Source organism: Heteronotia binoei, chromosome 5, assembly GCF_032191835.1.
Source record: "Heteronotia binoei isolate CCM8104 ecotype False Entrance Well chromosome 5, APGP_CSIRO_Hbin_v1, whole genome shotgun sequence".
In the NCBI taxonomy this organism is placed as follows: Eukaryota; Metazoa; Chordata; class Lepidosauria; order Squamata; family Gekkonidae; genus Heteronotia; species Heteronotia binoei.
The window spans coordinates 43,281,973-43,294,486 of NC_083227.1; the positions used below are offsets into that span (position 1 = coordinate 43,281,973).

At 43.8% G+C, this 12,514-nt stretch overlaps 1 protein-coding gene across 1 annotated transcript in view; it reads left to right on the top strand.

Moving 5' to 3' along the window:
- Positions 1 to 522: 522 nt before the first annotated feature.
- The window catches only part of IL17RC (interleukin 17 receptor C), a 46,765-nt gene continuing 34,773 nt past the window's right edge, over positions 523 to 12,514 (top strand). The window contains exons 1-2 of the mRNA XM_060239350.1: positions 523 to 1,183; positions 9,339 to 9,360. Coding sequence (XP_060095333.1) covers positions 1,040 to 1,183; positions 9,339 to 9,360 — 166 coding nt within the window. The 5' untranslated portion in view covers positions 523 to 1,039. The remainder of the gene's footprint in view (positions 1,184 to 9,338; positions 9,361 to 12,514) is intronic.

Consider the following 12,514-nt stretch of genomic DNA (forward strand, 5'->3'; position numbering starts at 1 on the left):
GCCTCAGTGAGGTCCAGTGCAACAGGGCCCACCCTCCAGTCCAGAGTATCCATTTTCTCCAGGGGAACTGAGAGCCAATTGGTGCAGTAGTTAAGTGCGTGGACACTTATCTGGGAGAACTGCGTATGATTCCCCACTCCTCCACTTGCAGCTGCTGGAATGGCCTTGGGTCTTGCAGAGGTTGTCCTTGAAAGGGCAGCTGCTGCGAGAGCCCTCTCAGTCCCACCCACCTCACAGGGTGTTTGTTGTGGTGGAGGAAGATAAAGATTGTTTAAATTTTTATATTCTGTGTATTTTTTATTTGCAACTGTTATGCCATTAAAGGTTTGGTATGGTAAGATAAAGATTGTGAGCTGCTCTGAGTCTCTGATTCAGAGAGAAGGGCAGGGTATAAATCTGCAGTCTTCTTCTTCTCCTCTGTAGTCTGAAGATAAGCTATAATTCCAGTGAAACCTCAGGTCACACCTGAAGGCTGGCATCCCTACTTTGAATGTAATAATCTGAAATCCTTAAAAAATCAGATTTGTTTTGTGGGCATTTGGGGAATTTGACAGATTGACATTTGGCTGTGCATGTTTGTTTCTGCTCATTCTTTTAGCCTTTTGAGCTTCCCTCAAGCTGGCATCCTGGCATTAGGCCCAGGTTATTCTCCTCCCACCTCAGCCCATTCTTCCACTTCCTGCTACGCCCTTTCTACCTTTACTCCAGTTTGATGCAATTTCTCCACTAACAGCAGCAAGGAAGGAACACTGACTAGGAAGTGTCTCAGAACACAATTGGGGAGAGAAGATCCAGTCTCTTACTTAGTGTGGCAAGTCTTCATTCTCTGTCCTTTTGGAAAAGATCTTTGGTCCTGCTCTCAACTTGAATCATTCTCCTTGGCACTCCCTTCCTCAGCTTCCACGGCTAGAAAAGGCATACACATTCCCTCAAGAAGAAATGTGCCAAGCTACCTGTCACTGCTGCTGTTCAGGAAGGAATAGATTTGCTCTGACAAACGAGAAGGATTGAGATGAGGCAGGCAGCATCTTCATGACCCATGATGACTTATGGCAAAGGGATATTACCCAGGTTCCAGTGGATCCCAGAGATGCAGGTTTGGATGCTAGTGCTGATCCTAGTGCACCTACCTTCTGCCTGCCTTCTGCCTGAAACTCCTGTGGATTCTGTCAGCTGCACAGAGGTGGGTACCAGCCATGACCAGCTGCTAGAAGCCAGGTCCTTTCCTCCCAAACCCACAACTCTGTTTCTTACTTTCCTTTGTCTCTGTGTCCTTTGTCTCTGCCGCATCACCACCCCAGTGGGCTCAGTCAGTGTACCTATATATTGGCTCAGTCAGTTTTAATATATATTTGTTCAAGTTTTGTGCATCATGTGCTTGCTGAAGGCCTGTGTGTTAGCGGTCGGTCACCCAACCTCACTGCTTTTAATTTATAGATATGAAAGGGCAAAATCTATTCCATTATCAGGTTACGCATTTACAGCAAGAGACTTCTAGGTCAAGTCTGCAAGAAGGCAAGCGGTGTAGGAACCGGCTTTGCCAAGATGGAGCCTGTAATATTTATTTATTTATAATTTAGATTTTGTATACCTCCCTTCTCTGAATTCACAGAGCTCAAGGCGGTTAACAACAGAAGACTACAGAAATTAAAATCCAAAGAAGTTAAAAAGCTAAAACAACATCAGATGGTGCCAAAGCAAGCTTACAGTTTGCATTACTGTCTCGCAATAAGTGGGAGAAAGCAGGGTGGAGGAGGTGGTGCCAGATAAAGTGGCATCCATTGCTGCCCTCAACTAAAAGCCTGGTGGAACATCTCCATCTTGCATGCCCTGCAGAACTGTGCAGGTTGTGGATGTTATTTGGCAAACAATTCCTCCAAGTGGGAGTCAGGGCTGAAAAAGGATAGACATCTTTAGAGCTACAGACCACTAGTAAGTTGTTCTCAACAGAGTATAAAGTTCTTCGGGGGCATACCAGAGGAGGTGTTTCCAAAGATATGTGACTCCCAGACCACTCAAGGTTTTAAAGATAGTACCAAGTCCTTGAACCTAACCCAATATTCCGCCGGGAGTAGAGGATGAATGTGTGCTGTCCACAACGTTCCCATTTCACCTCACTGGAAGCCCATATTTAATTCGAATTAGTTACCTTCGATCATTTTGTCTCATCTCGAGCAAAGGTGCTTCAAGAACAGATACGGTTCATGCCAAGGAAGATGAGATTCTTATATACCAATTAAAGGATTTCAGTCAGGCAGAACTTTTTTAACTCCTGCAAGATAGCACCTGCTAAAATTACATTTCCCACGCCAGTATTTACAGTTTACAGGAACTCTGGCTTCCTTTGCTTCTGGCCACATGCATTGTGAATGAGTCAGAGTGAATTCCCTTCCCAAAGCATGTATAAGACTGAAAAAAAATTCTAATTAGCATTGGATATAGTGTGTGTGTGTGTGTGTGTGTGTGTGTGTGCGCTCAGATGAGGAGATATGTGAACTGCAGCAAAAAGAAACAGGAGTTTTCAGAACACTGGAGTTGCAGGTTTTCATTTTAGCATAGGCTGTTATGGACTAGACCCCATTGGATGAATGTACTGGATCCTCACTAGGCACACATACATGTATGTATAGGGATGGAGAGAGAGAGAGATGAAGAAAAAGAATAAACAGCCGGGTCAAGAGGCCGTAAAATATGGGAAGTTCAAGGATGTAATTACCTGTACATAAAATCAAATACGGTTAGGAAAAGTACACACAGATCTAGATCAGTTAACACGGTTATTGTTTTGTGTGCTCCCAGCACGCTGTGAAAAAAGAGCCCCAAAAACTGAGATAGTGGGGGCAGTAGGGTTGCCAAACCCCAGGTGGGGGCAGGGGATCCCTTGGTTTGAAGACCCTCCCCCCACTTCAGGGTCATCAGGAAGTGCCGGGGAGGGGGGGGAGAGGGAAATGTCTGCAGGGCATTCCATTATTCCCTATGAAGACTGATTCCCATAATGTATAGTGGAAAATTGATCCGTGGGTATCTGGGACCCTGGGGTGCTGCTTTTCAAGGTAGATGCACCAAATTTGCAGCATAGCATCTGGTGCCTCTCCTCAAAATACCCTCCAAGTTCCAAAATGATTGGACCAGGAGGTCCAATTCTATGTGCCCCAAAAGAAGGTGCTCCTATCCATTATTTCCAATGCAGGGAAGGCATCTAAAAGGTGTGCAGTTCCTTTAAATGTGATAGTCAGAACTCTCTTTGGAGTTCAATTATGCTTGTCACAACCTTGCTCTTGGCTCTACCCCCAATGTCTCCTGGCTCCTCCCCCAAAGGCTCCTTGCTCCACCCCCAAAGTCCCCAGATATTTCTTGAATTGGATTTAGCAACCCAAGTGGTTAGAGTATTGGATTAGGATTTGGGGGCCCAGTTTTGAATTCTCAGTTTGCCTTGAAAGCTCCCTAAGTGACCTTGGCCTGATTGTTTTCTCTTGACCTAACTTACAGGCTTGTTGTGGTGAGGCTAAAATGGAGAAGGAGACTGACGTTACCAGCTGCTTTGGGTCCCCCAAATCAGGTTACAAATAAAGACTGTGCTCACAAGTAGTCTGCTTCTATATGTACACATCAGAGCCCTAGCCAACCCCCTCAGCCATTTTGCCCTCTCAGCTATGGCTGCTGAAAGTAAACCACACAGGCTGCTGCTACTTTCTGGAATCTAAGGTTCAGTTTAAACATGACAGTTTGACATGCAAGAATTAGTTGTATCTAACTCCTCACAGCTGGCATCATATTTAAACTTTGCCACCGGCATTGACATATGTAATGTTAGCAATTCAGGGATCCATGGGCTGGATTCACACAGATGTAGTATGGTAACTGTTTAAACATGATACTGTGGCTGCTTGCACTCCCATACAGACAGCTGGTGGGGTATGGTGGTTACCAGGGCTTTTTTTGAGCAGGAATGCACAGGAACGCAGTTCTGGCTGGCTTAGTGTAAGTGAGTGTAGCCTAATATGTAAATGAATTCCTGCTTGTCTTTTTCTACAAAAAGTTCTAAGTTAAACAATGTTAACATCCGGAGGTGTGGCTAAATATGCAAATGAGTTCCTGCTGGGCTTTTTCTACCAAAAAAGCCCAGGTGGTTACAGTACCTGACTGGGGAGGCCTCAGTTCAAATCTCCCTCAGCCACAAAAATCACTGGGAAATCCTGAATCAGTCATTCTCTCTCTTAGCCTAACCTACCCCTCAGTATCGTTATGAGGATAAAAAGAAGGATGGGAGAATTGTGTAGAAGGGATCAAAATGCAATCGTTTTTTAAAAAATTAATGTGGCGTACATTTCTATAAGGTCTGATGTGCAGAACTGCTAATTAATTGTATTCCCTGGAGATATGGCTCTAGTGTTGCCATCTCTAGATTGGGAAATCCCTGGAGATTTGGAGCTGGGGGCTGGGGAGGCTGGGGTTTGGAGAGAGGAGGGAACTGAGTGGGGTATAATGCCATAGAGTCTATTTCCTCCAAAGAGAACAGATCTCTGACTTCTGGAGATCATTTAGTTCAAGAAGAACTTCAGGCCCTGCCTGAGAGCTTTCCCTCTGTTTCCTCACCCCCTTCTAAATTACCCCTGTCCCCATTCAGATACGTCACATAAAGCTTGCCCACCATATGTGCTACATAGAGGCTGCTCTGGCAAGCAGGGAGGGTTTGCTAAAAATCAGGTTGCCAGGTCTAATTCAAGAACTATCTGGGGACTTTGGGGGTGGAGCCAGGGGACTTTGGGGGTGGAGCCAGGACCAAGGGTGTGACTAGCATAATTGAACTCCAAAGGGAGTTCTGGTCATCACATTTAAATGGACTGCACACCTTTTAAATGCCTTCCCTCCATTGGAAATAATGAAGGATAGGGACACCTTATTTTGGGACTCATATAAATGGAACCCCTAGTCCAATCCTTTTAAAACGTGGAGGGTGTTTTGAGGAGAGGTACCAGATGCTGTGCTGAAAACCTAGTGCCTCTACCTCAAAAAACAGCCCCCCCCCAGAGCCTCACATACCAATGGATGAGTTCTCCATTATATCCTATGGGAATTGGTCTCCATAGGGAATAATGGAGTGCCCAGCAGACATTTCCCTCCCCCGCCCCACTTTCTGATGACCCTGAAGCAGGGAGAGGGCCTCCAAACCAGGTAGGGTTGCCAAGTCCAATTTAAGAAATATCTGGGGACTTTGGGGGTGGAGCCAGGAGACTTTGGGGGTGGAGCCAGGAGCAAGGAAGTGACATCACTTCCAAGTCAAAGGTCAAGTGATGTCACTTCCTGAGCTTCACTCCTCTATATCACTTCCAGCACACTGCATCAAACCCCACCTCTAAAACCCTTCACGGGGGTTTAGGAATCCTAATTTCTACATCACTTAAATTGAATGTGTCCATCTAAAAAATTCAAACCCATGGGCAATGGCTATCCTCCTACACTTCAAAATGGGGTCTCTTCTAATACTAAATGTATATATCCCTCCCCAGCAAAAATGATCAGATATAGCAAGGTGCTGTAATTAATCTGAATTTTTTATTGAAGAACTTTTATTAGATACTCCAGCACACCTGATTCTAAAGGGGGGGGGAGAGAGACTTTAGTGCTAGACTCAATTCAAATGATAAGATTCTAATTGACAAATTTGGATGAAAGCTTGCTAAATAATGTCACTTAATTCAAAACAGATATGGGCTTCCCCCTTAAACAGTGGAAGCCATTCCCAACCTAGTAAGACTTAGTTACTGCTGTCTTCTCAGGTCAAACACAATTACAAGGCTAAGTAGCTCTATCATACCTCTGGTAATTCTGTGGTCAAGTATTTCTCAGTTGCATTCCCTTTGCCACAAAAAAGAATTTGTAGCTCTTTATGCTTCAGAAACTTGGCAATTTGGAAGCTTAAGATAATTCACACCAGAGAAAATTCTTATATGCACACTAGAGCATATTATGTCCTCCTCTATGTCTAGCAATTGGGAGTGGAGGTTTGCATATATCACCCCTACCAAAAATCCTAATAAGCAGCTCTGGTTACCATCATGTAATAGAATAGCTCTAGGGTTGCCAGGACCTGTCACTGACCAGAGGCAGGAGTAGGGTTGCCAGCTCCAGGTTGGGGTATTCCTGGAGACTTGGAGGTGGAGCCTGGGGAGGACACAGAACTCAGGGGATTACAATGCTCCCAAAGGCCACCCTCCAAAGCATTCATTTTCTCCAGTAGAAATTGACTTTGTAATCTGGAGATATGCCATAATAACAGGAAATACTTTCAAGTATCAGTTATTCGTCTTTCCATTTAGTGGGATTAGAAAAGAACACAATATCAAAACAATATCTGCAGTACTGCATTTAGAACACCTGAGACTCAGAAGCAATGTTTCCTCTAAACTGTGGGGTCATGTGAGCAAAATATCTACTTTGTGAGCTACTGGCATTGAAGTCATGAGCTTCTGCATAAATTAGTTTCATGTGGGGCCATTTTTCCTGAGCTAAGACAAAAATATGTGACCTGGAGACTAAAAACTGAACTAGCTCACTCTAACTCAGCTTAGAGGAAACATTGGTCAAAAATATGTTTAAATGTCATCTAGAACCAACATATTCATAATGCAATAAACTATATTGCTTCTTTTTCACAAAAAATACAATTCCTGTCAAACTATCTGATCTTTACCTGGATAATCCCTCCCCCCAGTTGTTATAGGATTGGTTTGTTTGGTGTGTTTGTTGTGATAAAAAAAACCCTGCTATATCTTAAGGGGGGGAAGGAGAGCAAGATAATTAACTCAGCTAAACAATGCTAGCAAATAAAAATAGGTTAGTTTTAACACCCATTTTCTCAAGTGAAAATGACTTCTGTAATCTGGAAATGAGTTGAATAAGTATGCTTGCACATGAAAAAATATACCTTGAATTAAACTTTGTTGGTCTTAAAGGTGCCACTGGGTTCAAAGTTTTAGCAAGGTTTTAAAAATTAAGACAAATTTCTTCAGAATGTTCCAGACACCCGGGCCAGCATATACTAAAGTTAAGCTGAACATGGGGTAGCCAAAGGCAATAAAAGCAGAGGAGGCAATAAATCAGATAAGACAATGAAAAAATAAACAGTCTCCACAAGAACACAAGGCTGGGACTGCGCTTAGCCCAGCCCGGCTGAAAAGCACATAAAACGAAAACTTAAGCACTCTAAACCAATACCTTAAATCATTGTAGAAAGCACATTAGTCGCAGAGCAAAACAGCGTCAGAAGACTACTCCTTGCCTGCACACCCACCCACTGCAATTCCTGTTCTGGAAGAGAGGCTTTTCTTCTTAAAAGCAAAGCAACCCCCAAAGTTCTCAATAAGTATTCTACTGCAAAGTTCTGCAGAAGTTGCTGCTGACAGGTTGAGGGCAAGGCAGTTTATCAGTTCATGCATCATTCAAAATCTCATCAAGAACACCCCATGCCTTTCTGTTCTGTAGTGAAGGCACAGGGCAGGTTTGTGTGAGGAGAAAATGTTTGCTAGATCTCCCCTCTCTCGGTGCCTGGAAGGAATGTTTATTTACACACCAACCACCGTTTGAGCAATGAGATCTACAAATCGCGCAGGCTCTACAAATCTTCCTTACTAACAGGACAGGATAGACACCCCCCCCCTCCCTTCCCTTCTTTTTAGGCTCTTTCTTAGCATGCCTGGGTGATGACTGGACTCCAGTGCCGAGCCTTCGGTGGGTGCAGGGAATCAGGCAGGCTCTCTCCAGGAGAGTGGCATGAAATTGGCGCCGTTCCCTCCCCCCCCCCCCCCCCCCCCGCTTCTGGACTTTTGAAGAGCGGGGGAGGAGGCTATAAATTCTGGAGTCCCCCGCCAGGGCGGGGGGGTTGGGAAGCCTAAAACCAGGGGATCCCCTGGCCCCATCTGGGGATTGGCAGCTCTAGCTAAAAAAGGCAGGAAAGGGGCCACCCTGGTATGCATGATACAGGCAGGGCCTCTTGAGGTATTGTTTACTCAGTGGCTGCTAGAGCCCTTTGTCCTGGCATCACTGAGGTTTACTGAAGTTTGTGACCATAGCGACAGCAACTGACAGCATAGGATTAAAAGATTATAGTGCCAAGCCAAGCAGAAGAATTAGTGAACTTGTACCAGGGTGGCTGCTTTCTGCTCTGGTCTGTCTCCTAACAAGTAGAAAAGAAGTAAGCGGCCTCTTCTCCCCTGGCCCATAAAAGGTTCATCTGCTATTTCCACCAATAATAAAGTAGCTCCTCAGGGTGCAATAACAAAGATGTAGCATAGGCAAGCCTGTGTCAAATGTCAGTAACTTAAGGGTATTGTGAAGGCAGACGATACCACAGTCACACACGGCTATTTCACAAGTTATAAAGTCCTCATGTTTGTTGGCAAATGACACGACAGATGTTCAATGGGAGTTTTGTGCTTCCCAAACTCACACATGTCCTTCTTTGTTTACTAAGTTAGACTCTGTATGCTGCCTAGAGAAGCCATCGATCAGGCAGGGTCAGGAGTTCTCGAATAGCTTATCTCCATACTATAGAGATCAGTTTCCCTGCAGAAAATGGCTGTTTTGGAGGGTGCCTTTCCTGCTCCCAAAACTCCACCCACCCAAACTCCTTTCCACCCGCAAATTTCCAGGAATTTCCCACACACCACAGTGGGCAACCCTAGTACTCTAAGAAGGCTCAAAACAAACAAAACCTTCTGCTGTGTTGGTCTGCAGCAGTCTTCTGCTGCAGACCAACACAGCTACCCATCTTTAACCTGATAATAAAAACCAAGTATGCCAATGAAAAAAATATAATATAACCCAAGTGAATAACATAAATAAATCAAACTAAGTCAATAAATTGCCAATAAATTCAGTCAGTAAAAGGGAGGAGGCTGTCTCTTTTCTCCTCACACAAGGGCAAGACAGCCTTTCTCTTCAGGCATGCCATTGTTTGTTTCCTTCTTCAAACTTCTTTATGGAGCTGCTGTTGGCTCTGTGAAATGATGCTGCGAATGTGACTGCCTGTAAGCTTGGGGAGATAGCAGTGGTTTATTTACTTCATTTATATTTTTCACTGGTGGGGAAGCAATGGTGCTTACTTCATTCTTCTCTTTTCCATTTTATTCTCACAATGACCCTGTGAAGTAAATTAGGCTTTTTAAATATGTGTGTGAATGGCCTGAGGCCACTTAGTAAGCTTCCATGGTAAAACGTAAAATGTGACACTCTAACCATGACAGCAGTCTCAGCTTGGCTGGCTATGTGTGTGTTACAGATGGGAAACCCGATATCCTTAGAGGCCTCTAATGTGTTCCTTCTCTGTCCTTCTACAGGATCTTGGTTGCCGGCTGCTGGGTAAGTGTTCACTTGGCTTTTTAAGTAAGGATTTTATATCACTGGCCTTCAGGTGTAGACCATCCTGGCTTGAATACCACCTTGTTATCTACCTAGCTTGTTTGATACCATCCAAAATGGATTTGCTCCTGGACTGTTTGTTGTGGTGCTGTTTTTTAAAAGCATACCACGAATACTTGATGTTAGGGCAAAAATTCGCATTTTCATGTAGATTACAGTATGGGGGATGATGGACCCTTATGGGATCCCAAAGCATAAATGCTACTTGAGCAGAACAGAACAGCATTCCCCCAGTACCACCTTCTGGACTCAGTGAGCCAAGTAAGAGCAGAGCCACCAAAGTGTGGCATCCTCTATTGAGGACTGCCAACCTCCATGTGGGGAAAAAAACAGGAGAGAGGTCACTTATAGACTGAGAAAAAATACAACCACACGGTTATAGTGACCATGTAACGAAATAATAATGCAAGGTATAATATCAACAATGATTAACATCAATAGGCGTCCTGATGTGCAGAGGGTCGACTTGAAACGTCCTGCTTTGCTCAGTCTTCATGCATGGGGTGCTCCATTAATGTTAATTCAAATAGACTCCAGTTCAAACCAAAATTAACACTGATATTTCCACAGCGTTCCATGACTGCAAATAATTAATTCTTCACAGGGACACAAAAGTGTTTCCAACAAATTTCAAAAACAGGCACTACACTCACACAGGCTCACGGGAGATTTAAAAACCTCACACTGGCTCATGAGAGATTTTAAAACCTACATGGCATGACATTTTTAAAAAATTAAATGTCATAGAATGCCATAACTTTTGAGGGGAAACTGGAAGTGACATCACACCACTCTAGGAATTGCTAGTAACTCCATGGTAAAACCACAGAGTTCCCAGTGGTTCCTAGAGCAAAGGAACACCGCTTCCTCCCAGAAATTACACTATAGGACACTTTATGAAAGTGCCCCTGCCAATATCCCACCTGTGTATCACCCATGACTGATAGTATTGAAAGCTGACTCCGTCTGTCATTCTCTTGCCTAAGAACATGAACAAGGGTGACCAAGTCCATTTTCATCCCAACCCACTCTTGCATCCAGAATGGAATGGGTCTATTCTGTTTCCTCTAGCACAGGCTGCTCACTTGGTCATAGGGTTGCCAATCTCCAGCTGAGGACAGGGGATCCCCCGGTTTGAAGGCCCTCCTCCCACTTCAGGATCATCAGAAAGCAGGGGGGCGGATGTCTGCTGGGCATTCCATTATTCCCTATGGAGACCGATTCCCATAGGTTATAATGGTGAATTGATCTGCAGGTATCTGGGGTTAGGGGGGGCTGTTTTTTGAAGTAGAGGCACTAAATTTGCAGCATAACATCCAGTGCCTCTCCTCAAAACATCCTCCAAGTTTCAAAAAGATTGGATCGGGGGCCCAATTTTATGAGCTCCCAAAGGAGGTGCCCCTCTTCATTATTTCCAATGGAGGGAAGGCATCACTTTAAATGTGATGACCAGAACTCCCTTTGGAGTTCAGTTGTGCTTATCACACCCTTGCTCCTGGCTCCACCCCCAAAGTCTCCTGGCTCCACCTCCAAAGTCCCCAGATATTTCTTGAATTGGACCTGGCAATCCTACTTAGTCGTCATTCTCCCTCTGATATGGAGCAACAGGATTCTCTCTCCCCACCCCCTCAACAACTGCAGCCAAGAGTTGTGGATGGCAGCATGGTAGCTCAGTAAATTGAACCCCTGCTATAGGTCAGGGTCGGGGTCTTTTCCTCAGGCCAGAGGCAGACTGTTGCAGCTTTTGGTACAATACGAAGTTTTTCCATATGTAGGGCATTGGAATTTAGCCTTCTGGATGTATAAGCTCAACAGATACCCTCCATGTTGATCATGTTATTGTTCCCTGTAATAATTATGATGTGAATAATGACACAGAAATATTATACTTTACTGTGATAAAAACATTTTATTATAGTGCTACACCGTTGGAATTTCTTCATTATATGCATTCGCTGGAGCAGTGAACAATTCTATGGGTAGTGCTATTGAGTTTAGTTCCCTTTAAATGAAAGGGTACTGTACACTTTTGGTGACTTTTTTTAAAAAAATGCTTTATTTACAAGTATACAAACAGAACATGAAGTGAAGCGAAGAGGACTTCTGCAAACTGATGTTGCAGAAAAATTTTGGTTGGTTCTCTTATGAAGACAGCTCATGAGGAATTTATATTGCTTTTTATATTTATATTGCTTTTTAGCCCTTAGAAATTGCTGGAAGCCAAAGACCTAGACTTAGCTGAAAGTAAGTCAGTATTAGAGTTATCTGAGGACAATCTCAGACTTAGAAAAAGTGATTCTGGCTGAAGAGATGTTTTAATTAAGCCAATGGGAACAGATCAGATAAAGAGTAGGTCCTCCCCAGATCCCAGCTGATCCCACCATCAGATCTAAATTGGGACACTGGCAAATGTGAGAGTACCATCTGCAACTGCAACTTGTGGGAAAAGAGGTAGATGGTCTTGGGAGTAAGATAAGAGTAGAGATAAGTAAGAAAGTTTCTCAGTGAAAGCCTTTATAAACCCTTGAATTTTCTCATGAGTTACTTGCCTCCATCAGAGAGCTAAGAGGCTGTCTCTGTGCTGCTCAAGTCAATATTGGAGTTCAAGATCTCTAACAAAAGTTGTGTGCTGATAGAATTTAAAAAGAAAGGAGAAAGTTGGTAATTCTTAGAGAATATGTTTTAGCAGGTATCACACTATAAGAGCAATAGATTAATTAAGAAATAGAATAAGTGTTAACCACTCTACTGAACTGGAAAAGTGTTTCTACAGATTCTAACTGTATAACTGAATGTATCTGAGTCTAACTGTATCTGAATCTCATATGAGATTCACAGAGGCAGACCTCAGACCTGAGACCTGACCTGAGCCAACTCATAGCTCTCCCAATCCCACTCTTCCTTAGGACTGGGGAGATCAGTGATCAGGTCTTTCAACTTTAATTTTATTAAAAAAAAAACTCTCCAAGGGGGGGAGGGAGTTGGATAAGGACTCTGGTGCTGGGACATTCTTCTTCCAAGTTGCTATGAAAGCCTCCCTCCTCACCCCCTCTTTGCAGCTTAATAGCCACTTAGTGTATTTCCAAGAGGATGA